Genomic DNA, 27,476 nt, shown 5'->3' with positions numbered 1-27,476 from the left:
GTACTCTAGGTATTGCATGTGTGTGTGTATGTGAGGAAGTGTCTGGGGAGAGTGTGTATGAAGGAGGTGCTCTAGGGAGTGTGTGTGTAGGAGGTCCTGTAGGGAGTTTTTTGTGTGTGTGAGTGTGTGTAGGAGTTTCTGTAAGGAGTGTGTGTGTCTTTGTGTGTAGGAGGTGCTCTAACAAGTGTGTGTGAGTGTATGTGTATGTAGGAGGTGCTCTAGGGAATTTGTGTGTGTGAGAGTGTGTCAGTGGTGCTCTAGGGAGTGTGTGTGTGTCTGTGTGTGTAGGAGGTGCTCTATGGAGTGAGTGTGTGTATAGCAAGTACTCTAGGGAGTGTGTGTGTGTATAGGAGGTGCTCTAAAGAGTGTGTGTGAAGGAGCATGTGTGTGTCTGTTTGTGAAGGAGATTCTCTAGGGATTGTGTGTGTGTGCGTGTGTGAAGGAGGTGCTCTAGGGAGTGTGTGTACATGTGTGAAGGTCGTGCTCTAAGGAGTGTATGTGTGTGAAGGAGATTCTCTAGGGAATGTGTGAAGGTGTGTGTGTGTGTGTGTGTGTGTGTGTGTGTATGTGTGAAGGAGTTGCTCAAGGGAGTGTGTGGTGTGAGTGCGCGTGTGAAGGAGGTGCTCTAGGGAATGTGTGTGTATGTGTCTGTGTGAAGGAGGTACTCTTAGGAGTGTGGGGGCAGGGCAGAGAGGGGGTTCAGGGAGAGAGCTTGTGTCAGGGAATGGACTATCACTTCCAGGCTCTCCTCTCTTCCCCCTCACTCTTCAGGGCTTCACCAGGACTGTGGGAATAATGGCCACGGCTGCTCCCAACCTGGTCTCAGACCTCAGGCCCAAGGACGCTGCTGGTTGAAGCTGGGATCCATCTCTGAGGGCTCCTTGAAGACCACAGAGGGAGAGACCATCCCTGAGGGTGCAGCCCCTGGAATTCAGCATCCGGGCTGCCCGTCTTTTCCGTGGGAACCCCAAGGTCTTTGTGCATCTGGGTCACACGCCTGTCACCCAGCTCCTTCGGAGAGACCTAATTGAGTCCACCTCTCTCTCCTTCCTCCCAGAACGTCCAGTTCCTCTGTCAGCCCTCTGACCAGCCAGTGTCCTGGCCACCAGGATCCGTGGTGGTCATCTTTGCTTCCTCTTCCAAATATCCTTATTTCAGACCATCTAAAATGGTCCTACTGGCTATTTCCAAAAGTGACATACACTTAAAAAGTGTAGTGGAGATATAGGAGATAGATAGGAGAAATAATTCCATCCTATATGGGGCATAACAGACTATGAGTGTTGATACATTAGTCGTTTTATTCTCTTAAATAAATGAAAATCAGGTGGGCATGTTCATTTTTATTTTTACTTTTTTGGTTTGTAGGCCACACCCTGCAATCCGCAGGGCTTTCTCTGGGCTCTGTGCTCAGAAATCACTCCTTGCAGTGCATGGGGGACCCTATGTGGTGCCAGGTATCAAACTGAGGTTGGTCAAGTGCAAGGCAAGTGCCTTAAACATTGGACTATCTCTGCATCCCACTCATCCATTTTAAGTGTGATGGTGAATGAAAAGGCAGAAAATGGAAAAGGTGAAAGGCCTGGCAGTGTCCCCTGGGGCCCTTTCTCATGCATTGGCTGATTGCTTCCAAGGGGAGGAGGTCAATGAGGAGGAATTCGCAAAGGTGAGCACCTGGGAATCCAGGGAAACAGAGGAGTGGACCCGACTTCCTGTCCCATGGTGCCCTGTCAGATCCTCCTTGTCTCTGTCCCTCCAGCCTGACACTCCTAGTAGTAGGAGAATGAAACAATGGAAGACACATGTGTGGGTGGGTGGCAGCATCCCTCAAGGAGAACTTCCTGGTGGAGGGGGTTATCTGACCTCAGGAAAGTGGAGATGCTGATGGGCAGAGTGAAGGGGGATCCCTGTGGAAATTTCCTTCTAGTCTGGCTTTGGGCAGCCCTGGACAGCGCCGCATCCCACTCAGGCCTTTCCCTTCCTTCCTTCTCCATGTCCCAGGAAAAGAAGATCCTGCAGGAGAGTGCTTTGCTCCAGGAGGCCACGGAGAACTACCGCCTGCAGCCCCACGAGCAGTTTCTCACCTGGTTCAAGGCCCTGGAGCTGGTCACAGAGGAGAAGAGGTCGGAGGGAGAGGCCTGCTCTGAGGAGGGCCCTGGTTCCACTTCCTGGGACAGCCTGGAATGTCAAGCACTCCTTTGTCAGGATGACTTGGGTTCTAGCCTGGAGGACTTGCACACTTGTCATCAGGGGGCAGGACATGCCTGAGATTCTGTGGAAACTGAGGCGGGAAACGTGTGGCAGAGGTCACTATGGCTGTTTCAGCTTCAGGAACGAGGGCATCTCTGCAGCCCAGCTGGGGTAAAGTGAAGGGGGTTTGAGTCCACCGCTGAGTGCATTCCGTGACTGTGTTCTGGGCATTGGTGTCACTGATGTTACTAAAATTCACCCAGGGGTCCTGCCATCAGGGCGCAAATGAGAGGTCAGATACATTCCTGAAGCCAGCACAGGTGAAGGCTAGCTGTGCTACCAGAACGAAAATGAGGGCACACAGGGGGTCTGTGATCCTTGGGGTTGGAGGGAGAAAAAGGGTCCTGGGCTCTCGGGAGCTGGGTCCCTAAGGATGACCTGGGAGCAAGCAGCATTCGGGGGGCACTTGTCTGGGAGAGGGCCTTTGAGCGCAGGCCTGAGGTGAGAAGGGAGTCCAGGGTGGCAGCGGGTGGCCTGGAGGAGAGAGGAAGGGTGGGAGGCGGGGCGTATGCGGAGATGGTGCCTGCTGCAGAGGGACATGCCCCAGCCTCTGCATGGACGAGCTCCCACGCGTGTGCTTGTGAATCCTGCACACACGGACCAAACCTCGGGTCAGGGTGAGCATCAGACGGGGCCTGCGGCCCCAGCCGCAGTCACGGGCAATTCTCTGCCCCAAGCTCCCCAGAGGATCAGGGCTAGTTTCTTCTGTTTGTGGTTCTGGACTCTGCCTTTGTTTCCATGTGACTTACAAGCCATGGCACTAAATACATTATCCCTCATCTAAGGCATCCCTGAGAGAGCTAGACACCCACACAGACAAAAAGAAAAGGAATCCTAAAAAATAGGGAAACAAACAAACAAACAAACAAACAAACAAACCAGCAAGCTTTGGGATGGGGATGCAAAGGGAGATGAAAGGTTTTCCAGAAAAACCTGCCCCAGCCCCGTGACTCTTGGTCATATCCCAGTCACAGCCACTCAGTGAAATCTATGATGTGTCTGCCCTTATGGGCTCCCTGGGATCCGTTTGGAAGTTTCTTCTCTCGTGCCAACATGATGCCTTGGGAGATATTCCATTTGATGATGGAGTGAATGGCAGGTGGAATTGCTTCCAGGATGGCAGAGTCTGAATCGTCATGAATTTCAAATCCCTCCTGGCCTTGATGGACCCGAGGCCCCAGCTGGTGGGACTATGCTGCTGTCTTCTCAGAAGCCGACTCTGCTGACTGGGGACCGTTTTCTCTTTCTCCTGTGACTCAGCCTGTGTCTCTGATGCACGTTACTTGCCCATCTGTCTTACCTGAACCATCCCTGTGAGCAGATGGGGAGCATAAGTCCCAGGGTCTAGCCTCACGGCCACTGGACAGGGCAGAGACTTACAGAGTTACAGTAAGTGATTTAGAACACAAACCGATGTGAAAATGGAGATCTACTACATGGTTTCCTCAGAGCTACTTTTGAGATAACAGTTCTAGTGAGCTTCGTGAGGGCCCTGTCAGCTAATTTGTTCCTTAAATGACCAATACAGCAGGGAAGGCTAAGAGTCCAATGATGAAGGCGGTGGGCCAAGAGATAGCACACTGACCTTGCACAAAGTTCAACCATATTTAGTTCTTGGCACCTCATATGAGCACCATCAGAAGTTAACCCTGAGCAAGAGTCTGGAGTAAGCCCTCGGTATGGCTGAGTGTGACCCAAAGCACCAAAAAAAAAAAAAAAAATCCCACACAATACTCTGGCTACTTCAGTTCCCAGGTGACAGAAACCAACAGACATCAGACTGGGGACCAGCTAATTTGTCAAATATTTACAGGAACACACAACGAAATCAGTAGTCTCAGGGAGTTAGCTATGAATCTTGAGCTTTGAGCAAACACACACGCAAACACACACACGCACGCACACACACACACACAAACACACGGGGTGGGAGGGATGGAAGGGGGGAAGTCACACCCAGCATTGCTCAAGGGTTTACTCCTGGTTCTGCACTCAGGAATTACTCCTGGTGGTACTCAGGGAACCATATGGGATGCTGGGGATTGAACCTGGGTTGGCTGATACAAGGTAAACACCCTACCTTCTGTACTATCACTCTGGCCCTAGAATCTTGAGCATATTGTCACTGTCACTGTCCTCCCCATTGTTCATTGATTTGCTCGAGCAGGCCCAGTAACGTCTTCATTGTGAGACTTGTTACTGTGTTTGGCATATCGAACACATCACGGGGAGCTTGCCAGGCTCTGCCGTGCGGGCGAGAGACTCTCTGTAGCTTGCCAGGCTCTCCGAGAGGGGCGGAGGAATCGAACTCGGGTCGGCCGTGTTGGCTGCGAGCAAGGCAAACGCCCTACCTGCTATAGCACAGCGCTGCTGCTGTGCCACCACTGTGCTATGGCGGACAGGACGTTTGGCTTGCATGCGGCCAACCTGGTCGACAAAGGTTCGAGCCTATTAGATTGCTAAAGAACTAGAACAGAGTTCTAACCTGAGCATGCATGCAGATAATACCCTCACTTCAAGGAATCAACAGAAAGGGAAATTTATATTACAGTGAAAGAATGTAACTTCCAAGTCACTTGTGTGGAGGACCCTAACAAGCCCAATATTCAGGCACTGCCATGTGGCCCACAAACAAGTGATTTATTCCCCGCCTATCAAGACAGTGCATAGAACATTCACTGTCAGGCAAGAGGAATTAGAAGTTCAATGTCTCTAACTTCGGGTCTGGTGGAGGAAATTCTTACATTAAAAATACAGTTCAGAGAGGCAAAGGCTAGTCATGAAAACATGGATTTTATTTCACCAACCAAGACCAGAAGTAATTTCTCTCTGATTCCAAGTGAATTCCAGTTGTGTTCCCAGTACTAGTACGTAAGAGTTTCCCTTCCAAATAAACAGATGCCATTACTGTAGCACTGTTCTCCTGTTGTTCATTGATTTGCTCGAGTGTGCCCAGTAACATCTCCATTGTGAGACTTGTTGTTACTGTGTTTGGCATATCGAATACGTCACAGGTAGCTTGCCAGGCTTTGCCATGCGGGCGAGATACTCTCGGTAGCTTGCTGGGCTCTCCAAGAGTGGCGGAGGAATAGAACCCAGACCAGTCAGCCATTACTACAACAAAATATTAAAGGCAGCTAAAGATGTAAACAATCACTTCCCCTTTGGTTATATGCACAAAGTGCTTGCCATATCTGTAAAATCAAACTGGAAGCAACAACCTAACTGCTAACTCTCTTATACAGATTTAAAATGCTCCTTCGGTATTAAGTGGGGCTAGGCCAGCTAAAAAGACACTAATATAGATCATTTCTAACTCTGGGCAAGTTAACTGTCTTGCACTTTCTTTTATGTGAAATGGACAGGAGCATTTGATTCCAAGTTTTTAATATCTAGGTCATGTAAAGTGCTCAATGATATCACAGAACCATTAGTATTAACTGATACTTTTACTCTCGATCAAAACAAAAAGGTGTATTAAGGCCTCAAAGAGTATAAAGTGCTTTGTCTTGCATGACCACTTATACAGCGTCCAGTACCACCAGAAGTGACTCTTGGTAGCCTTTGAGCATCACTGCCAGCCTGCCCCCAACCCCCCAAACCTATTATTTTCTGAGTCAAGATTCCTCAAAAAGTTAAAGTAACTCACAAAGGAGTTAAGTAATTCATTTCAAAGTCACGTTCCTGATCCTGAAACAGCAATTTGAGACACAATTGGGAGTAACCATACTTCCTGAGGATAAGCAAGAAGTTAAATTAGATTTTACTTAGTGTTATCTTATTTCCAGAGCAGCTTTAGAGCATATTTGGTTGCCCAATAAACCTTTCCACATTTTTTCGCAAGATTAAATTTAAATAGTAAAGACAAAAGACCCAATTAATTAGACACGACTCAAAGTTTGCTTTAAATAATTTGGGGGATTGGTGGGGGGGGTGGGGGAGGTCGAACGACATGACACTGAAAAGAACCATTTTCTATAGTCCAGGAGTCTCTTTATTTTTAAACAAACACCTCTCATGCCATAAATTCATAGGGAATGGGCTCCAGCAGCTCGGGCTCCTTTCCATTAGTTCTTACGAAGTGTGCTTCTCTGGGTGGAGCAGGCTAGAAGAGGGGAAAAAAGGTGACTGTAAAACACTAATTTAAACCACACAGTACTCTAAGAACCAGTGAAATGACGAAAGAAAATTACATTAGTATAGATCAGATTCAAAGTACTCACCTGGCGCTTCAGTTGAACCCAAGTCCCTTTCTCTTTGGCTTCCTTCTTTTTCTGATCATTTTCCTTTACCCGTTTCAAGAAGCTGTCTCGACTCTTAGAGTGCTTAATATGCTCAATACGAACATTAATTCTCTTGGCAAGAATCTTGCCCCTGGAAAGAAGATGAACTCTTATAAATGCCTCACCAAAAACATAACTCAGAAGGAACAAATCTGCAGGTAAAACCTCCAGTGTAAAAAAAAAAATGTGATTTTGTTTTGCATGGGGATGGGGCAGATTAACTGGATTTAAGGTTTAACTGGACTTAAGATTTAACTGAATTTAGCATAGCATTCTGCAACATTTCTACACTTGTGGACTGGTTTCTATCTTAGGCCAGCAAAATTCAGAAAACTTTTTTGGCAGTTTCACAATTAATCACAAATTTTTTATCCATAAAACAGAATAAAGTGATGGCAAATTTGCAATCATGATCAATCTTACTGCGAGAATTAGTGTTTGGACAAACAGCCCCACTTTTAAGCTCTTTCTTATGATAACGGACCTTGAAACTAAAACCAGGTTGCTGTATTAACTCACTAAACCTTTTACTCTGGCAACAGAACCACCTTAAATCAATCCCATGACGTTCCACGACTTTGATCCTTCAAGTTGTTTCCTCTGACTGGATACAAGACAAACACCCAGTTTGCTTGAGCTTTAAAGGGACGCTTCCTTTGCCCCACTTGAATGACCAATTAAGACATAAGTCCAATTGGCAAAGTGAGAAGGGGGCATAAGGGAATACTAGTTAGCCCTCCCAATCCACATTACTTACTTGACCTGTTTGTTAACGACAATGCCAACAGCATGCTGGGTAACATTGTAGACCCTTCCAGTTTTGCCATGGTAACATTTGTGGGGCATTCCTTTTTGGACAGTGCCCATTCCCTATAAACAAAGGAGGCAAACGTCATGCCATCTATTTCCCTTTCTTATCAAGGCTATTCAAGGAACTTTTTCTTTTTAATGGCAACTCAAGAGCTTTCAGAGTCGGTGAAGTGTGCTTTTTCATATATTGTTTCAAAAAGCAATCAAAGAGACAACCATCATTAAACTCTACAGCACCATAATGTGTTTAAAAATTAGTCACAAAGTTTTAACTATTTTTAATAGCCCTCTGTAGCATAACATTGGTTAGCCCTTCCTCCCTGGCCACTAGGAGCTTGTGTTTGTTGATTGCCCCCTAGCCTGTCAATTATCTTTGTCTCCTGATCAGACTCTGACTTGTAAATATTGTCTTTCTCTTCTCCTTAATGTCCTTTGCATGCTTAGTTATTTCAGAGCAGTTGCTTTTTGCATGGATACAGGAAGATAGTTAAAAAGACAAGCTTGTGGCTTGGGAGTTGACTGACTCCAGATAATTGACTCCCAGACATCTGCTCGCTCGACTTAAGCCTCAGTTGCCCTTACTTCCTAGATCCCCCAAAGCAGGGTCCTGACGAGGACCCAGGGCAAGCGGTGAGCTATAAGCTACCCTGGCATTGAAATGGGCCTGGCCAAAGTGTCCTAACTATAAATTAAGAGTTTGGTCATGGGAGAGACGCCGCCGCCACTGCCACGGCCCTGGGTCGCCAGCGAGATTAAAAGGGGAGGGCCCCACAGGAACTGAGAGCTCGCGCCCATCGGGGCCCCGGGTCGGCCCGCCCGAAGAAATGAGTGGTGATCGGCCTCAAGTAAGAGCACTGTGTATGTATCCAACTTGCCTTTTTCCCTGACCAACAATGACTTATACTGGATATTCTCCAAGTATGGCAAAGTTGTAAAGGTTACTAGAATGAAAGATAAAGATACCAGGAAGAGTAAAGGGGTAGCATTTATTTTGTTTTTGGATAAAGACTCTGCACAGAATTGTACCAGGCCAATAAATAACAAACAGTTATTTGGTAGAGTAATAAAAGCAAGTATTGCTATTGACAATGGAAGAGCAGATGAGTTTATCCGAAGACGAAACTACTTTGATAAATCTAAGTGTTATGAATGTGGGGAAAGTGAGCACTTGAGTTATGCCTGTCCCAGAAATATGCTTGGAGAACGTGAACCTCCAAAGAAAAAAAAAATTCCTGAACCAGAAGAAGAAATTGAAGAAGTAGAAGAGAGTGAAGATGAAGGTGAAGATTCTTCTCTTGATAGTCTTAGTCAGGCCACTGCTTTCCAGGAAGCCAAAATTGAAGAACAACAAAATAAATGGAAACCCAACTCAGGAGGTCCCTCAACACCAGATGATTCAAGACGCCCAAGAATAAAGAAAAGCACGTATTCAGTAATGAGGAAGAACTTAGTGATTAACATTTATTATGTAAATATCATTAATTTTTTAAAATATTGACGGTACCAGTTTATTTGGGCTAATAATGATTATTTTCAGTATTCAAGCATAAGAAAACTTAGTATCAAATATTTTTATTCTATAATAGTTCATTGAAATTGAAAAATAATTATAAAGTCATTTTCTGTCTTACCAGAATAAAATTTTAAAATCAAGATATTATAATAACCATTTACCTTGAAATCAGTTCATTTGAATAAGAAAATACTGTCATAGTAATTTTACTGTCATCCCAAATAAAAGGATAGATACTAGGAATAATTTTCTGAGATGTTTATAAAATTTTATTCACATCCAAATAGCTTACATGAGGACTTTTGAAATAAATATTTTAACAAGAAGTGCTCTTTAAAATAAGCAATTCTTCAGGCCAGAGAATTAGTACAGGAATTAAGGATTAACTGTATTTAATTGTCAATTCATTCCACAGAATCACCAAGAGTGACCCTTGAACATTGACAGGAGTAAAGCCTCAGTTATGGCCCAAAACAAAAATTAAAAGCAAAAGCTTTTACAAACTGTGAAAAAGTTAAAGAATTTATTTTTATTCAATGATAATAAAATTTTCAAGGAAACTTAAAAAAAAAAAAGAGTTTGGTCATGGACAAATTCTGTCATGATCCAAAAGTAGTAACTAGATTTGGACCCTGCTGGAGTTAGGAATGATTGATCCGGCCTGAGCACTGTAGTCTGAGTCTGTGGTTAGATGGCCCCAGGAGAGTCACCCTACAAGCCTAAAAGTGTCTATTACTGTGTCCACAAGGAATGGTAAAGGAAGGAGAATTAGGAAGAATTAGGAAGGAGAATTAAAGATGCTGATTAAGTTGCAGGTCTAAGGAGGGGAGAAACACACCTTAAGGGCTCTTTTGCTGTGGGTTGCAGGTGGAATGTCTGGAAAAACATTTCTGATCACGCTTCCTGTGGGGAGGCATGGTTGGGAAGGCATGGTGAGAGGATAAAAAAGAGTGGCTGTGGGGAGAAAGGGATGGATTGAAGGAGAGACAGTTACGGAGACAGCTGAGAGACAGCAGAGAGAGAGGAGACGGGTACAGCGGGAAGAAAGAATTGTGCGGTTAGAGAGAGAGAGAAAGAGAGAGGGTTGGAGAGAGCTAGGAGAGACGAGAGATTGAATAAACGACAACTAATCAGCAACCAGCTTGGCCCTCGTTCTTCCTTCGTCCATCCAAGGCAACAGTCGCCTGGGGTGGATAAGCAGCTGAGAGCACCGAACTGCCTGGAGAGCCCGCAAACATCCTTTCCCGTGTAATCCCTGCGTGCATGAGGGGCTTACACAGCTTCTCGCTTGAGAGTAAGATTTTTTCACAGCCATCCTTACCAGTAACCCTTTACACAAGGTATTCAATTATACCTCAATGAACTCTACTAGATATTAGCAACAACTAAGTAATGAGAAAAACTTAAACACAAATAATTCAGATTTCTGAAAATATTAACAGTCTACACTTAATAAAAGTTTCTCATCTAAAAGGATAAGTATTGACTAAGTTATGTCCAATTTGTCCAACTTACCTTTATGTCGACGATATCACCTTTCTTGTATATCCGCATGTACGTGGCCAAAGGAACAACTCCTGGGAAACATCAGTACACAGTCAGTATCCAAATTATGAACTGAGCAGCTCTCAGCATTTAAAAAAAAAAAGGCAGCTTTTGGGTTTCCCTGGTGGTGTGGTGGTGCTCAGGGCTTATTCCTGGCTGCGCTCAGGAATCATTTCTGGCAGGCTTGGCAAACTCAGTCTTGTCATGTGCAAGGCAACCCCTCCACCCGCTGTACCATAAATAGTGCCAGCTAATACAAATTCAGAGTTGTATTTTACAATTTTGCTGATTCACAATGAATGCAGCTATGTAAGTCATGCTTTTTAGTACAAGTTAGGGAGATGCTAGTTAATATAGCACCAAGACCACAAACACCAACAATGTAATAAAAAACGCAAACATAATAATGCATTAAAAAATAAAACTGGAATACATCTTATAAAACATAGGCCTAAAAATAAAAACAAACCATATGCAAAATCACAAATGCCATATGTACTTTTCTCAGGAGTAATGTACTTACCATGTTTTCTAAAAGGTCTAGAGAACATATAGCGGGTGCCCCTCCTCTTTCCTTTTGTGTTGGTCATTTCTGCTCTTTACTGGAAAATGTGAAAGATATAAAGACAAATTTGGTATATGTACCTCTACCAAAAATTTCAACTTTGAATACTTGCGTTTCCCTAGCAACGTCAGATCTAAGAACATGTTAACCTAGAAGGGCACCGAAGGAAATTAGAAGACAATCTGACAGTATGACAAAACCTCCAGTAACTCTTCTGATCAACCTAATTTTTGGTCACAGCACATTGCCCACAGCATCTACTAACAGTCAAAATGTCCAATTCATTTACATTTGATCACTGACATGTTTACTAGGACACATATTGGGTAGAAGAGGAAAAACAAGCAAGAAATCATGGACCCAGTTCTGGGTCCATTTACACCCCGATCCTCATCTGGAAGACAGGGCAATTAATTGAGGCCAAATCTACAAAGCACTGGCAACTGAGCAGTGGTTGTTAACAGTAACAGGCCAAAACAATGATTTTAATCACTGCTGGTCAGTCATGCTACAATTGATATCACAGAGTGAAATAGAGGGCAAGGTTGAATTTGAATATTCTAACAAATTACTTCTCAACTAACATGAGAATTCTAGAGAAAATGGACCACACCAAAGCATCCTTTCCATATAACGCAGAAACCTAACACCATTAGTCCAGCGAATGCACTCTTAAAAAGGCCAGCAAGCACGCATTAAGTGCTAAACATCCTGTTTTTATACTTTTTTTCTCTGACTCCAAAATCCCACTCGTCCCCCACAAGCAATTCTCCAAGTGAGAATGTATTATCAGATACAGAAGCAAGTCTAATAGTTAAAAAATTGACTAATCTGACACCCCAGGGTTCCATCCCAAGATTCCTTAAGTGGGTGCCTTCAACAGCAACCTGGGCTGTTCTTACAAATCAGTGAAGTGTGCCCAGTTAAGAGACTGACAAAAGTAGCAATAAAATCGAACAATTTCGACCAAAATATCTCCTGCTACCACCGACTAGGTAATTGAAACCAAGTTATTTTTTTTATAAAAGGCGCGTGTGGGGGGGGGGGGGCGCTCGCAGGGGCAGGGCTTCAAAGGCAAAGCAAATACGTAGATTCCGACACAAAAGATGTGGGTGAGGGTGTCAGTATGCAATCTAGTAGCCGATCGATCGCAACGAAGATGCTGAACCTTCATAGAAATCACCAGCAACCCGCTGCGGGGGGCGGGCCGGACCACCGCGGCCCGAGATCGTCCCCAGCCGGGATCGGTGGGTGTGCCCCGCACTCCGCCTCGCCCACCCGGCCTCCCCGCGGGGGCAGCAGCTGTTTTCACAAGCGCAGGCCTGTGACCCACTGACTGCACCGACGGTCCCTGAGGACCAGCGAATCCCCCGCACTGACCCTCCTCCCCGACCGGACAGGGCCCGGGCCATGGCACGCCAGTCCCACTTACAGGGACAAAACTGCACTACCCGGGCCAGGCAGTGGAGACTCAGCCTCTCGAGTCCCCCAGGGAGCGCTGCCGCGTCACGGGTGAAGGATCAGCGCCTGCTGAGCGATGGGCGCCCAGACGGCAGAGACCACTACCCGGCAGACCACCCCGCGGGCCGAAAGAAGGGCGGGGCGGCGGCGAGGGCCGGAGGAAGGGGAGGGGCGGGGAAAGGGGCGGGGCGGAGGAAGGGGGCCTTTGGCGCGGCCCGGAGGAAGGGGCGGGGTAGAAGGGGCGGGGCGGCAGAGCGGGGCGGAGGAAGGGGCGGGGTGGAAGGAGGGGCGGGGCGGCAGAGCGGGGTGGAAGAAGGAGCGGGGCGGCAGCGCGGGGCGGAGACAGGGGAGGGGCGGGGAAGGGGGCGGGGCGGAGGAAGGGGGGCTTTGGCGCGGCCCGGAGGAAGGGGCGGGGTAGAAGAAGGGGCGGGGGCGGCAGCGCGGGGCGGAGGAAGGGGAGGGGCGGGGAAAGGGGCGGGGCGGAGGAAGGGGGCCTTTGGCGCGGCCCGGAGGAAGGGGCGGAGTGGAAGAAGGGGCGGGGCGGCAGAGCGGGGTGGAAGAAGGGGCGGGGCGGCAGCGCGGGGCGGAGATAGGGGAGGGGCGGGGAAGGGGGCGGGGCGGAGGAAGGGGGGCTTTGGCGCGGCCCGGAGGAAGGGGCGCGGTGGAAGAAGGGGCGGGGCGGCGGCGCGGGGCGGAGACAGGGGAGGGGCGAGGAAAGGGGCGGGGCTTTGGGGCGGGGTGGAAGAAGGGGCGGGGCGGCGGCGCGGGGCGGAGACAGGGGAGGGGCGAGGAAAGGGGCGGGGCTTTGGGGCGGGGTGGAAGAAGGGGCGGGGCGGCGGCGCGGGGGCGGAGACAGGGGAGGGGCGAGGAAAGGGGCGGGGCTTTGGGGCGGGGTGGAAGAAGGGGCGGGGCGGCGGCGTGGGGCGGGGACAGGGGAGGAGGAAGGGGCGGGGCGGCGGGCCGGGGCGGAGCGGGCAAGAAACGAGCCCTGTAGGCGACGCTTATGGGGAAATTATGGGGAAATAAGGGCCGTCCTTGAGGACAAGCGAATCCCGTGAGGATGTTTTCCTTTAACACCAAGATGAAGCCGTCGAGCCACACTAACCACGTCAGGGGGCTTCGAAGAGGCCGAACCGGAAGCCAGGGCCCGCGAGCGTGGTGACGTCACCGGCGTCCGCGCTGCCGCCCGGGCGGGGCTTCGGCTGCCGGGGGCGCCCTGCGGGGCTGGGGGGAGCCGCTTTTGTGCAGAACCGGGCACGTGAGCACCAGGGCCCAGCAGCCAAGCGATTGCAGCCTCCTGTCGACGCATCCGTGCTCGATTGCGTGTGCGCGCGTGTTAGAACTGCTTTGGAAAACCACTGGGCGAAATCTAGAACTGAAACTTTAAAGGTACCAAAATCGCAGTATTCCGCTGCAAGGTTCCTGTCTCAGGACTTGAATTTGGAGTTCAGGATGAGCATTAACAGCGTTGAGTAGTGAAAAAAAAAAGTTAGAAGCATCCTTCAGTAAAAGTAAACATTCTGGGACGTTAAGACGTATTACATTGACGGTTGATGAAACGCCCGGTAGAGTGAACCCAAAGGAGGAGGATGTATGTATAATGTACATAGTATGACAAGTCACTTACATAGTGTAAAAACGTTTAAAAGTGTAAACTGGGCTAGAGAAGCCCCCAAACGTTGCGTCTTGTGGCACCCCCCCCCAGAAACCAAAACCAGAATAACCTGTAGGCGAAGTATATATACATTTATAAGTACAGAAGAGTTCAAATCAAACTGAGAAGTTGGTGCTGCCTAGTAGGGAAAGAGCTATAAAGAGAAAGGCAGGCCTTAATGTCTGGTTGTTCTTAAGCTGTTTTAGATTTTTTTTAATTTTTTTTATATATTTTTATATAAAAAATATATAAAAGAGACCTTTTTTTATATTTTTATATTTTCATTTTGAGGATTGGGGCCTCCCTGCGGATCCCTCTCAGTGCTCAGGTGCCAGGTGACTGCCTTCCTCCCCTCAGCTATCTAACCAGGGTCAGCCATGTGCAAGGCAGGCACCTTCATGCTAGTCTTTATCTTTCAAGCACTGTCTGATCTTTTTAATCGAGATTATTTTTAGCATTGTTTTTTAAAAAACACTTTGCATTAATCTTCCTAGGGACCAACAGTGCCTGCTGTGTTGAGGGTGGGCACCCTGGGCTTGAATTCAGAGCCTAGTATAGGACAGGCTCCTGTTCCACTATTAGACCTGCCTCCTGGTCCTAGTTTTGGATATATTTAAAAATAGAGAGGCTGGGGCCAGAGGGGTAGGACACAAGGTAGGGCACTTGCTTTGCATGCAGTCAACTCGAGTTTTTTTGTTTCAATTTGGTTGTTTTGGGGAGCCACAACAGGCCGTGCTCAAGGCTTACTTCTGACTCTGTGGTAAGGAATCACTCCTGGTTGTGCCACGAATCAAATCCAAGATAGCCCTGTGCAAGGCAAGAGCTCTACCCATCCACTGTTTCTCCAGGCCTCTGAACCCCACCTTGATGCCCAGCATCTTATATGGTCCCCCAATATGACTGCCAGGGGTCACTGCTTAGCAGAGCCAGGAACAGCCCCCGAGCAACAATGTGTTTTGGTGCCAAACCCCCACCCCTCAAATAAAATAAAAACTAGTTTTTAAAAAATGATGGGGCCACAGAGATCGTATAGTGAATAAGGTGCTTGCCATGCACCCGGGTTTGATTCCAAAAACTACATATGATACCCACCCAGGCCTCCCCAGGACTGATTCCTGAGCACTGTGGGATATCGCCCCTCCTCCCCCACTGCCACCAAGTTTGAAAATAGACAATTGACAATCTTTATTTTATTTTTTGGTTTTGGGGCCACACCCAGAAATTAGGAGTTACTCCTGGCTCTGCTCTCAGGAATTACTTCTGACAGTGCTCGGGGTACACCATAAGGGATATTAGGGATCAAACCCAGGTCAGCTATGTGTAAGACAAGGACCCTACCTGATGTACTATCACTCCATCCCTGAATTAACGTCTAATCTTAGAACGGTACATTTGGTATAGTTAATCATCCAGTAAGATCGGTCGGTCCTCCCGTTGTTCATTGATTTGCTCGAGTGGGCCCAGTAACGTCTCCATCATGAGACTTGTTGTTACTGTGTTTGGCATATCGAATACGTCACGGGGAGCTTGCCAGGCTCTGCCGTGCGGGCGAGATACTCTCGGTAGCTTGCCGGGCTCTCCGAGAGGGGCAGAGGAATCGAACTCGGGTCGGCCATGTTGGCCGCTTGTAAGGCAAACGCCCTACCGCTGTGCCATCGCTCCAGTAATGTGCATTATTATTAATTCCATTAATTAGTTATATTTCCTTATTTCTTGCCTAATATCCCTTATTTGTGTCAAGAGCCTTGCTAGGATGCCACATTACATATGGTAATGTCGCCTTATACTGTGGCAGCTTTCTCAGACTACCCTTGTTTTTGATGATCTTGACAGTTTCTTTTAAAAAAAAATAGGGTCACACCCTAGATGAGTTTATCAGTAACAGGGACTCACAGATGCTGGGCTCGGGTGGGCACTGCCATTTCAGCCATACCCCCACTGCTATTAGTCTTGTGATGTCCTGATCAGGAATTTTGTAGGATATTCAGTATTGGAATTGATCTCAGATTGTCTTTTATTTGCCATTTTTATATATTTTATTTTCATAAAGTAGTTCACAATAGTTCTTTACAGATAATATTCAAACACCCACCCAACCAGCAAGCATCTTCCCACCACAATAAGAGGGAAGTGTGTGGGGAGTATGGTGCCACCAGCAGGTCAATCTGTACCTCAGAGCCGAGTGCATCAGCAGCCTGATGGCGCCTTCAGACTTCCAGATACCCCAAAATTGCTGCTGTGCCTTTGGCCAGACCCCAACAACTTGGGGCCAAGTTTACCAAGAAAGTAAGTGGTCAAAAGTTAGGTTTGTGGGGGAGACACCCACAAACCACCTGCGGCTCAGGTATATAAATGGAGGCAGGCCTCTCTGGTTCCTGATCAAACTGCTTAACAGCTATGATTCCAGAGACTCAGAAACGAATCTTGGAACCCAAAGGCTTTTGGCAGAAATGCATCCTGTTCCCAGCTCCCCCCACCCCTGCAGTTGCTGCCATTGATCTAGCCTGATTCCTCTTTGGCCCCAGCCCCCTCCCTGCCCTCACTCCTGCAATCGCGTCCCTTGTTCCAAGTGAGTCTCTGTAGCTGTAACTCCAGGCAGCTGCTCCCCTCGGGGCCCTGCAGGGTGCCTCGGAAACCCCCCTATGTGCACATGGGGACTCACAGGGATGGAGGGTGAAGGGCAAAGGGCCCTCCAGGCACCTGTGCCCCCAAAAGGCTCAACTGGGGGGACCAAGCTCCTGCACACACACACCCTTATTTTCTTTTTGGGTCACACCCGGCTTACTCAGGGGTTACTCTTGGCTATGCACTCTGGAATTACCCCTGGTGGGCTTGGGGGACCCTATGGGATGCTGGGGATGAAACCCTGGTAGGCCACATGCCAGGCAAGCGCCCTGCCCCACTGCACTATTAGGGGTGGAGGGGGCTTTTTTCTTTCTTTTTCTTTTTTTTTGGGGGGGGAGGGGCCTGCAGCCCCCTCCTCTGGGACCTTCAAGAGGCTTGCTTTGTTCCTTCCTGTCCCCTGTGAGGGTGTGGGAATGAGAGGGGCTGGGTGCTAATTCCCCCAGAAAGAGACAGACAGACATAGACCCAGAGGCAATCACACAGGCTGGGTGGGGGGAACAGAGTAGATGGTTTGCATGTGGGCTCTGGGTCTGCTGCCCCCAGAAACAACCAGGAGTGGGAATCAGACAGACTCAGGGGCACAGAGGATGGGTGGGGAGACTGACAGGGGGTTAAGGGATAGCAGGGAGGGCGCTGGCCTTGTACACACCCCCACAGGGTCCCCCTAGCACAGCCAGGAGTGATTCCTGAGTATAGAGATAGGAGTGATCTACCCCTGAGCATTGCTGGGTGTGACCCAAAAAGCAAAAAAAGAAAAAAGTGACAGTCCAGTGGTGAGGGCTGATTCGGGGTCAGCCCCCTAGCACCACGCAGGGTCCCCCAAGCCACCAGGAGAGACTCCTGAACATCACTGGGTGTGAAATGAAGCAGAGATGCTGTGGTTCGAGAGGGCAGGTGTGGGTGCAGGGCTACTCTCGTGATACAGCTGCTTCTCATGCCGTCCTGGGTCCTGCCCTCACCCCCACTCACCTACATAACCCAGTAACCAAAACAACCTTCCAGAACCTTCTGGTCCAAGGGGGTCAGAGGGAAACTGGACATCTGCGCAAGGCCCAGGCCTCCTCTGCTCACCACCACCCCTAGCCACACAGGGAGCCATCCAACAAGTAGTTATTGAGCACCGATTGTGTGCAGGGCCTAGTGTGAGACAGGAAAGCTTCAATATTTAGCAAAATCTGGGGTTCTGGGAGAGAGAGAGAGAGAGAGAGAGAGAGAGAGAGAGAGAGAGAGAGAGAGAGAGAACCTCAGGCCCTCCATCCTCCATATGCAAGGCAACTGCACTACCTCTGGTTTTTATTTCCTTTTCAGCTTTTGGGCCACAGCTGATAGGGTCAAGAGGTGTTTCCTGGATTAGTGCTCATGGGGTCGTGTGGTGCCAGCATGGAGTCCAGGACCCCCACATGTAAATCCTAAATTCTGATCCTTTGAACTATATTCCCACCCCCAAAGTTAATGCTTTTTGCTTTGTTTGTTGGGGAGGGGGGTACACCCAACAGTGCTCAGGGCTTCCTCCTAAATCTGTGCTCAGGGATCACAGAACCCCAGACCCAGACCTTGGCGGTGCTAGGTGATTACATGGGGTGCCCAAGCAGTGCTTTTTAATTCTCTGCCGTCACAGAACTGATATAGTAGTTGGGAGAATCGGACAAATCAACTACAGTGAGTGTCTTATTTATTTATTTACTCAGGGAACCACTCATGTTAGGTCACCTTTTGTCTAGTGGCCACATCCGGTGGAACGATTCCTGGCTCTGCGCTCAGGGATCAACTCCTGACATTGTCCAGGTAGTTGATCAGGGAATGTCAGGGATTGAACCCTGGTAGGCCACGTGCAAGGCAGATGCCCTCCCAGCAGTACTATCTCTCCTGCCCCACAAAGTCATCCTGCTATTGAGGCCCCCATGGTAAGATACAACCATTCTCACACATTTTCTTCTCCGGTATTTTTTTTTATCATTCTGTTAGCTGTTTAGGGGGTAACAAGCAATAGAAAATAACTCATTGAGGGAAAGGAGGCTGGGGGAAAGGAGACAGTGGAGGAAGGAAAGAGACAGTGGTAATGGTCTGGTGCCTGTAACAAAGCATCGGGAGGAAGTTTGTGACATGTGTGACCCAGTGTCTAAGTAAAGTGAAGGGAGGGTGGAGAGATGGCACAGCGAATTGCAGCTGACCGAGTCTGATCCTGGGCATCCCATAGGGTACCAGGAGCTAGGAGTAATCCCTGAGCGTCCCTGGGTCACTATCACTGTCACTGTCCTCCCATTGTTCATCGATTTGCTTGAGCAGGCCCAATAACGTCTCCATTGTGTCAATTGTTACTGTGTTTGGCATCTTGAGTACATCACGGGTAGCTTGCCAGTGTGGCCTCCAAACCAAAACAAATAAATACATAAATAAAAGTACGTGTGTCGGATGTGGCGAGAAAGGGCCACTCCTTCACTGTTGGTGGGAATGTCCACTGGTTCAGCCCTTCTGGAAAACAGTATGGACGATTCTCAAAAAATTAGAAATTGAGCTCCCATTTGACCCAGCGACACCACTCCTGGGAATATATCCCAGAGAGGCAAAAATGTATAGTCAAAGTGAATCTGCACTTGTTTGTTCATTGCAGCACTCTTTACAATAGCCAGAAACTGGAAGAAACCTGAATGCCCAAGAACAGATGACTGGTTAAAGAAACTTTGCTACATCTACACAATGGAGTACTATGTAGCTGTTAGAAAAGATGAAGTCATGAAATTTACATACAAGTGGTATAACATGGAAAGTATCATGCTAAGCAAAATGAGTCAGAAAGAGAGGGATAGACATAGAAAGATTGCATTCATCTGAGGGATATAAAGTAACAAAGTATGAGATTAATACCCAAGAATAGCTGAGATCAGCACCAGGAGGATTACTCCATAGCTTAGTGGCCAGCCGGGCATTCTAGAGGAAAGGGCAGTTCAGATAGAGAAGGGAGCACCAAATAAAGGGTGTTTGGAGGATCCTCCCAGGAGGGGAGATGCATGTCAAAAGTAGACTATAGACTGAACATGTTTGCCACTCAATGCCTCTTTTGCAGACCACAACACCCAAAAGGAGAGAGAGAACACAGGGGATTGCCCTGCCACAGAGGCGGGGGGGATGGGGGGATGGGGGTGGGGGGGATATTATCCATGGTGGTGGGAAATGGGCACTGGTGGAGGGATGGGTATCTGATCATTGTATAATCAAACCCAAGCACAAAAAATTGTAAATCTACAACTGTACCTCATGGTGTTTCACTAATAAAAAAAAATCAAAAAAAAGTACGTGTGTTAGAGGAAAATAAGAGAAGTCTACCCATAATGCACAGTACTACCCTAGCAACCGCGAGGCCACGCCCACTGAGTGAGGCCACACCCATCACAGGAACCTTGCTCTCAATGGAGGCCACGCCCACCGGCTGACGCCACGCCTCTCCTAGCACTGCTAGCCTGTACCTGGCGCCGTGACCCCCGTGCTTGGCTTCAGGAGCAGACGCTGGGCAGTTCCATATGGGACCCGGCGGACCCCACGGCCAGGCCTGCCCCCGCGTGCCCCGCAGCCCTGTTCTCTCCCACCTCCTTTTCCTCTGCCAAGTGGGGCGGGCGGTTGTGGACTGTCTGGGGGCCTAGGAGAAAGATGATTGAGCAGCCCCTCAAGACCAGGGGTGGGGGCGGGACAGGCAGCAGGGGAGCTGGGGAGGGCAGCTCAGGCTTTGCGTGGGAGAGCCCTGGGTTCCATCGCATGGCCCCCTAGTATTACAGGATGTGTCCCCCAAAACACAAATACAAGGTCAGAAAACAGGACAGTGCAGGGAGATGGCAGTGGAGTGGGTACCCCAGAGAGTGGGACTAACTGCCAGGCAATGGACAGAACCAGTGCAAAGATCCTGGGGTGGGAAGTAGGAGGTGGGTGGAGGGGGTTGATGTGCTGCGTGTAGAGGGAGATATGGGGAGCTCAGGGACAGGGCCGGAGTGACAGAATAGCCGGGAGGACTCTGGCCTTCCACGTGGCCAAGCCAGGTTCAATACCTGGCCTCCCATAGGGTCCCCCAGAGCACCTTCAGTGTTCCCTGTGATCCCTGAGTACCAAGCCAAAAGTAAGCCCTGAGCATTGCAGGGGATGTGTGTCACCCCTGCCAAAACAAAAACAGTAGTGTGTGTATGGTGCTGTGTGTGGTGTGTGTGTGGGTCTGGGTGTGTGTGTGGGGGGAGGTGTGTGGGGTGTGTGTGGGGGGGTTGTGTGTATGATGTGTGTGGTGTGTGTATTGTTTGTGGTGGGTGTGGTGGGTGTGTGTAGTGTGTGTGGTGTGTGTGTGGTGTGTGGGGGGGTGTGGGGTGTGTGGGAGGGTGTGGGGTGTGTGTAGTGTGTGTGGTATGTGTGTGGGGTGTGTGTATGTGGTGTGTGTGTGTGGTGTGTATGTGATGTGTGTGTGGTGGTGGTGTGTGTGTGTGTGTGTGTACTTGTGTAGAGACCGGGGGACCGGGGGAGATTAGGCGCTTGTCTCATCCCAAGCTGGGATGGAAAACATTCCGTTCCTCAGAGCTGTGCAGGGGACACTTCACTGCAGCTTGTGTTTGGGAGGGTTGAGCTCTTTGCACATGGCTCTGCCGAGAAATCCCCACAGACAAAAGGGAACTTGCCCATGGTGAGTTTGGGCAGGATTTGAACCAGGGAAGCCAAGACTCTGCCTGCCCCGACATTGGAGCACTCCCCCACCCCTCACCAGCCCCCTTATTATTGCCTTTCCAGAGCCTCTCCACACTCACGGAAAACTCACCCTATCACCCCCATCCCTGGACCTTCCCTTTAGCCAGCCCTGACTCTGGCCCCCTGCTGGTTTCCCTCTGGGGCATCACTGGCCTTTTGCTCTCAGAAAGCACTTTCTTTGCACTGTCCTCCAGTTGTTCATCGATTTACTCCAGCGGGCCCAGTAACGTCTCCATTGTGAGACTTGTTGTTACTGTGTTTGGCATATCGAATCCGTCACAGGCAGCTTGTCAGGCTCTGCCGTGCGGGCGAGACACTCTCAGTAGCTTGCTGGGCTCTCCAAGAGGGGCGGAGGAATCAAATTCAGGTCCAAGGCAAAACGCCCCACCACTATGCTATCGCTCTCAGAAAGACCCTGTCATTTTCCAGTCCTGCCCTGCTCGCCCCCTCCTGCCTGGACACACAGGCACTTGCACCCCCTGCCTTCTCTTAGGGTCCCAAGCGCCCGTATCCTGCACACCATACCCAGTCTGTCATCCCCATTGCATCCAGTTCACACCCACCCCAGGACTTTGCACCTGCTGCCTCTCCCTTCCAGTACACTCTGACCTCAGGAACAACGTTAATTCCTTGACTCCCCCCTCCCCCCGCTCTCCTCCCCTTCTCACCCAGAACTTTTCCACTCTATTTTTATTTTGGGTGCTCAGGTCTGACCTGGGGCTCCCCTACCTTCTTCCGCCAAGTTGGCTTCTCAGCTTCCCCGTGGTGCATCTGAGCGAACTGCTACCCAGGGTCCTGGCTCTGGGCACCCCGGCCATATTTCTTTCCCGAAAGGGACTCTGAGATTGACAGCTGAGCACTGAATCTGCAGAACCGACTTCCCCAGCCACCACGAGGTGCTGGCCGCCGCCCCCTCCCTCGCTGCCCTATATTCCCTTTATTTGGTGGCTGTGGGTCTGGTCCTGTTCCTGGCTCTGAGCTCACGAGTGCCATCGATGAATTTGGCGCTGCACTTCCCCTCCTGTGTTAGCTTTCCAGTTCCTGGCGGTGTCCCTGGGGAGTGCCTGGGAATCGAACCTGGGTCAGCCGTGTGCCTGGCAAGCGCCCTCCCCCACGCCCTCCCCGCTGTACTCAATGATAAACAGTCTTTATCATCATGTAACTTTCTATTGTGTTTCATTTGTTCCCACTAGGACTTTTTTTTTTCTTTTTGGGTCACACCCGGCGATGCTCAGAGGTTACTCCTGGCTCTGTAATCACGAATTACTCCTGGCGGTACTTGGGGGACCCTACGGGATGCGGGGGATTGAACCCGGGTCAGTCACGTACAAGGCAAACACCCTACCCGCTGTGCTATCGCTCCGGCCCCTGGCTTGCCTGACTTTTGGCCTCCTCCTGCACCCACTACTCGTGGTTCTGAGGACCCCTCTGGACTCCAAGCTCCAGTTTTAGGGTTTTAGCTGTTTGCATTCTTTGTGTGTTCTTAAGATTTTATTGGTGGGAGTTCTAATGCCTTAAAGAATGCTGTAGTTTGGTGAGATTTGTTGGTTTGGTTTTGGGGTCATACTCAGTATTGCTCAGGGCTGACTCCTGGCTCTGCGCCAGGGAACTCTGGGGGTGCCGGGGATCAAACCCGATTCAGCTCCATTCAAGGCATGCGCCCTGCCCTCTGTGCCATTACTTTCCTCCTCCGGTGAGGGCAGTTTCCACGTACAAATCTCTGTCTCCCTGCTGAATTTATTTCTGGTTACTTCTTGTTTAAAATCGGGAGGAGGCGAGCAGAACCACAGTAGAGTGGGGAGGGTGCTTGCCTGGCATGCGGCCCGCCTGGTTCCATCCCTGGCATCCCCTAGGGTCCCCTGAGTGTGGTGAAAAGTGATCTCCGAGTGCAGAGCCAGGACTCAACTCTGAACACCGCCGGGAGTGGCCCAAATAAAAATTTAAAAATAGCTTAATTCCAAACATTTCAACTGGGGTGGGGGGTCCCCCCAACTGGTGATCAACGCTGCTGGGGGAAGCCTTGTGGGGATTCTCAGCCATCAGCTAAGTACGCTGTGGATTCAGTGTGTGCACCGAGGGTGTGGGGGCCCTGTGGGCCAGGGGTCACTCTGGCAGTATTTGGGGGCTTTCCAGGGTGGCATCCAAGTCTGACAGTGCTCTCTGCTCTGCACTGTCTCTCCTGACAATTCTCTGGGCTAACTCTTGGCTCTGTGCTCAGCACTCAGTTCTGACAGTGCTTGGGGCTTACACTTGGCTCTGTGCTCAGGAGTCATTCCTGACACTGCGTGGGGCTTACTTTTGACTTTGTGCTCAGCACTCACTTCTGACAGTGCTCAGGGCTTACACTGGGCTCTGTGCTCAGGAGTCATTCCTGACACTGCGTGGGGCTTACTTTTGACTTTGTGCTCAGGGATCACTTTTGACAGTGCTCAGGGCTTACTCTTGGCTCTGTGCTCAGGGCTCACTCCTGAGAGTGCTTAGGGATTACTCTTGGTTCTGTGCTCAGAAATCACTTCTGACAGTGCTCAGGGCTTAGTCTTGGCTCTGTGCTCAGGACTTTCTCCTGACTGTGCTCAGAGCTTAGTCATGACTCTGTGCTCAGGGCTCACTCCTGACAGTGCTCGGGGCTTACTCTTGGCTCTCTGCTCTGGATTCATTCCTGAGAGTGAGTGGGACTTACTCTTAGCTCTGTGCTCAGGACTCACTCCTGAAGGTGCTCGGGGCTTACTCTCGGCTCCATGCTCAGGACTCACTCCTGACAGTGCTTGGAGCTTACTCTTGGCTCTGTGCTCAGGACTCACTCCTGACACTGCACAAGGCCGTCCTGTCACGGCTGTTTCCCCCCCGGTCAGTCAGGCTGACATAGCCAGGAGGCCCAGGTGCGGCCCATGCAGCGGAGCCCAGCGCGCCTGCCCCTTAGGTTTCTGGGAGGGAGCCCGGGGAGCCTGGTATGGATGGCCCAGCTCCGGGGAGGTGAGTGGAGGCTCTGGGGTCCCGAGCACTAGGTGACAGGTGTGGCATGTCCTACATTCTCCCCTCAGGCCCACTGCAGGGCCGGGACATAAGTGGGACTCGGGGCCCAGGGTTGGGGGTGGGAGTCAGGGCCCCAGGGGGTTCGGCCAGCGTGGTTGGGGGTTAGTCAGGGGCTGGGGGTTGTGGCCAGCTTGTCTCTCGCTCAGCCCATCTCCCAGGTCTGCGGGAGCCTGAGGGTCTGTGGGACGCATTCCTGGAGCAGTGCATAGTTGAACTGGTGGGTGCTCGTGGTCAGCCTGGGGCGAACCCAGGCAGAGGGTGGAGTGGGTGCTGGGGCACCCACTCAGTGCAGGCAGGTTCCCAGGGCCCAGACAAGTGATGAGGAGAGGGTTGGGCATTGTCAGCCCAGGCTGTTGGCGCAGAAAGGGGAAGAGCGAGTGTCTCGGAATCACAGGGTCCTGCGGAGTGTTGGCGTAAAACTCAGCCCCCTTGCATGCAGGAAGACCCATGGCCTGGAGCCAGGGAACAGGGTCTGAGGAGCCTGTAGGTGAGACTGGTGTCCCCAGACACCCTGCAGGTGTATGTATGTGCCTCCTGGTTCCTGTCTCGTGGATGGACACTGTTGAAGCAGGGAACCCCTACACGGCCCCTCCCTGCCTTCACTGTCCGGTTGTTCTCTGCTCAGTTCACCCCCTGGGAGCTGGGAAGTTTCCAGGGATGGAAATCTGGGGGTGGTGGCATTTCTGAGGGGGAGGAGGGGAGAGCCCACTCATGACTGGGACAGGCAAGCTCCTTCCTGTGCTTGGGCACCCAGAAAAATCATTTGGTCCATGCCAGCTTCCTCTGACCCTCTCCACCCCCTCGGGGTGTGGAGCCCTGTCGCAGGGAGTGGACATAGACTGGCCTCGATCCTCTTGAAAGGACACGAGGGTGGACAGCAGCCAGTGGCGACCTCCCTCTACTGTGGGTCGAACACCAGGCCACTCGGGGTGCATGCTGGTCTGGGTACAGACACAGGGTCAGCCAACAACCTCCTAGCTTCTCTCGAGTGATACCCAGTATGACTTATAGGGTCCATCCCACCCACGTGGTCCCTTCAGGAGGGTATGGTGCCCTTGGAGGTGGCTGTGCTAAGGGCATATACCTCAGAGGAATCACAATTGGGGTGCGGGCGGGGAGGGGTGCCCCAGGTCGGGGAGCCAGGCACAGATTCCCAGGAGGTCCTGGTGGCTGTCCCAGGCCCCCTGGACAGGGTAGAGGACGGGATGCTGTCATTTGGCCCCTCTACTAAATGGTTTAGCTGGAAGTGGGGGTGAATGGCCCTTGTGGGATGTGCAGGACAGCCAGAACCTGAAGATGTACAGTGCAATCCTCAAGAGCCAGCACTGACTGTCCCCACAGGGAAGCCTGGCAGGTGGCTCAGGAGAGCAGGGTGTGGCCTCGCTGACTCTGGTGGGAGGTGTCCTGTGTGCCTGACAGTGTCAGTGCTGCAGGGTGTGCCGCCCCCTAGTGGTTTCCACTACCTATTGCAGCTTCAAGGGGCATAATCCCTTCCAGGAGCCCAGAGTGTGTGTGTGTGTGTGTGTGTGTGTGTGTGTGTGTGTGTGTGTGTGTGTGTGTGAAGAGGGTCGGTTAGGAGCCCTGGTGGGGCTGGGGGTGGGGGGCACTGACTGTGTTCAGTTTGGTCATCTTTCAGGTCATTTGCCAAGTTGATTCTTTTTTTTTTTCTTTTTGGGTCACACCCAGCAATGCTCAGGGGTTACTCCTGGCTCTGCACTCAGGAATTACTCCTGGCAATGCGGGGAGACCATATGGGATGCAGGGGATGGAACCCTGGTTGACCGCGTGCAAGAAAAATGCCCTATGCTGTACTATGGCTCCGGCCCCAACCAAATTGATTCTTTCCTTCCTTCTTTCTTTCTTTCTTTCTTTCTTTCTTTCTTTCTTTCTTTCTTTCTTTCTTTTTGTTAATTTTTATTAGTGAGACACCATGAGGTACAGTTGTAGACTTACAAATTTTTGTGCTTGGGTTTCAATTATACAATGATCAAACACCCATCCCTCCACCAGTGCCCTTTTCCCACCACCACGGATCCCAGTATCCCTCCCATCCCCCATCCCCCCACCCCACCCTGCCTCTGTTCAGGGCATTCCCTTTTGTTCTCTCTCTCCTCTTGGGTGTTGTGGTTTGCAAAAGAGGCATTGAGTAGCAATCATGTTTGGTCCATAGTCTACTTTCAGCAAGCATCTCCCATCCTGGGAGGATCCTCACAACATCCTTTCCAAATTGATTCTTAAGCTGCCTCCCCGCTGTACCATCGCTCTAGTCCCAGCTTCTCGTTTCTAAGTCATTTTCTGGTGGAGTCTGTAGGTTTTTCTACATAAATTTTTGTGCCATCCACAGACAGTTTCACTTCTTCTTTTCTAATTTGGATCTGTGATTATTTTCCTGACTGCTACGGTAAGGACTTCCAAAACTCTTGGGAGGGAGTGGGGAACGTGGGCGTCTAAGCCAGTAACTGCTGTTGATTGTGGCGCTGGCTGTGGTGCTGCGGATGACCATTGCTGGCCTTAGGTGTGTGCCTATTAGTCTTATTTGTTGAGAATTGTCATGAATGGATGTTGAAACTTGTCAGAAGTTTTTCTCTGCACCTTTTTATTTGATCGTGTATTGTGTGTGTACTTTTTTGGGGGGCCATACTGGCAGTTCTGGGTCTTACTCCTGGCTCTCCCTCAGGGATCATCCCTTGTGGTGCCTGGGGGACCATATGTGGTACCAGGGATCGAACCCAGCTGGGCCCAGTCTAGGCCAGCACCATCCTCTCTGTCCTTGCTCCCTGGCCCAGCATGTGTTTTGTTTCCCTTCCCTTTGGTTGATGGTCACAGGAACCTGCATGCATAATGCTGAGCCTTTCCGGGATGATCCCACCTGCTTGGGCTGATCTGCTTTGCTGAGTTCCTGTGGAGGAGGTTCTTGGCCTCAAGGTTCATCAGGGATGTCAGCCTGTAACTTTCCTTTTCAAACTGCTTATCAGGTGATGCTGGTGTCTCAGAGGCTGTTATTGTCACTAGCATCTGGGT

At 50.2% G+C, this 27,476-nt stretch overlaps 1 protein-coding gene, 2 non-coding genes and 1 pseudogene across 3 annotated transcripts; 1 reads left to right on the top strand and 3 right to left on the bottom strand.

Annotated features, from left to right (window-relative positions):
- Positions 1-6,227: 6,227 nt before the first annotated feature.
- LOC130036797 (60S ribosomal protein L21) lies at positions 6,228-12,571 on the bottom strand. Its single transcript, XM_056128687.1, has 6 exons — positions 12,399-12,571; positions 10,925-11,003; positions 10,372-10,433; positions 7,291-7,403; positions 6,474-6,624; positions 6,228-6,355 (listed from the first exon to the last, which is right to left on the bottom strand). The coding sequence occupies exons 2-6, from the start codon at positions 10,989-10,991 to the stop codon at positions 6,266-6,268; spliced, it is 483 nt and encodes a 160-aa protein (XP_055984662.1). The 5' UTR covers positions 10,992-11,003; positions 12,399-12,571; the 3' UTR covers positions 6,228-6,265.
- LOC130036804 (small nucleolar RNA SNORA27) lies at positions 7,123-7,249 on the bottom strand. Its single transcript, XR_008794459.1, has one exon. It is a non-coding gene; the product is annotated as a small nucleolar RNA SNORA27 (small nucleolar RNA).
- On the bottom strand, positions 7,495-7,571 carry LOC130036802 (small nucleolar RNA SNORD102). The gene has a single exon (XR_008794458.1). It is a non-coding gene; the product is annotated as a small nucleolar RNA SNORD102 (small nucleolar RNA).
- On the top strand, positions 8,179-8,801 carry LOC130036796 (zinc finger CCHC-type and RNA-binding motif-containing protein 1-like; annotated as a pseudogene).
- Positions 12,572-27,476: the final 14,905 nt, after the last annotated feature.

Source organism: Sorex fumeus, unplaced genomic scaffold (assembly GCF_029834395.1).
Source record: "Sorex fumeus unplaced genomic scaffold, SorFum_2.1 ptg000066l, whole genome shotgun sequence".
Classification (NCBI taxonomy): domain Eukaryota; kingdom Metazoa; phylum Chordata; class Mammalia; order Eulipotyphla; family Soricidae; genus Sorex; species Sorex fumeus.
This window is presented reverse-complemented; position numbering and strand designations above follow the sequence as displayed.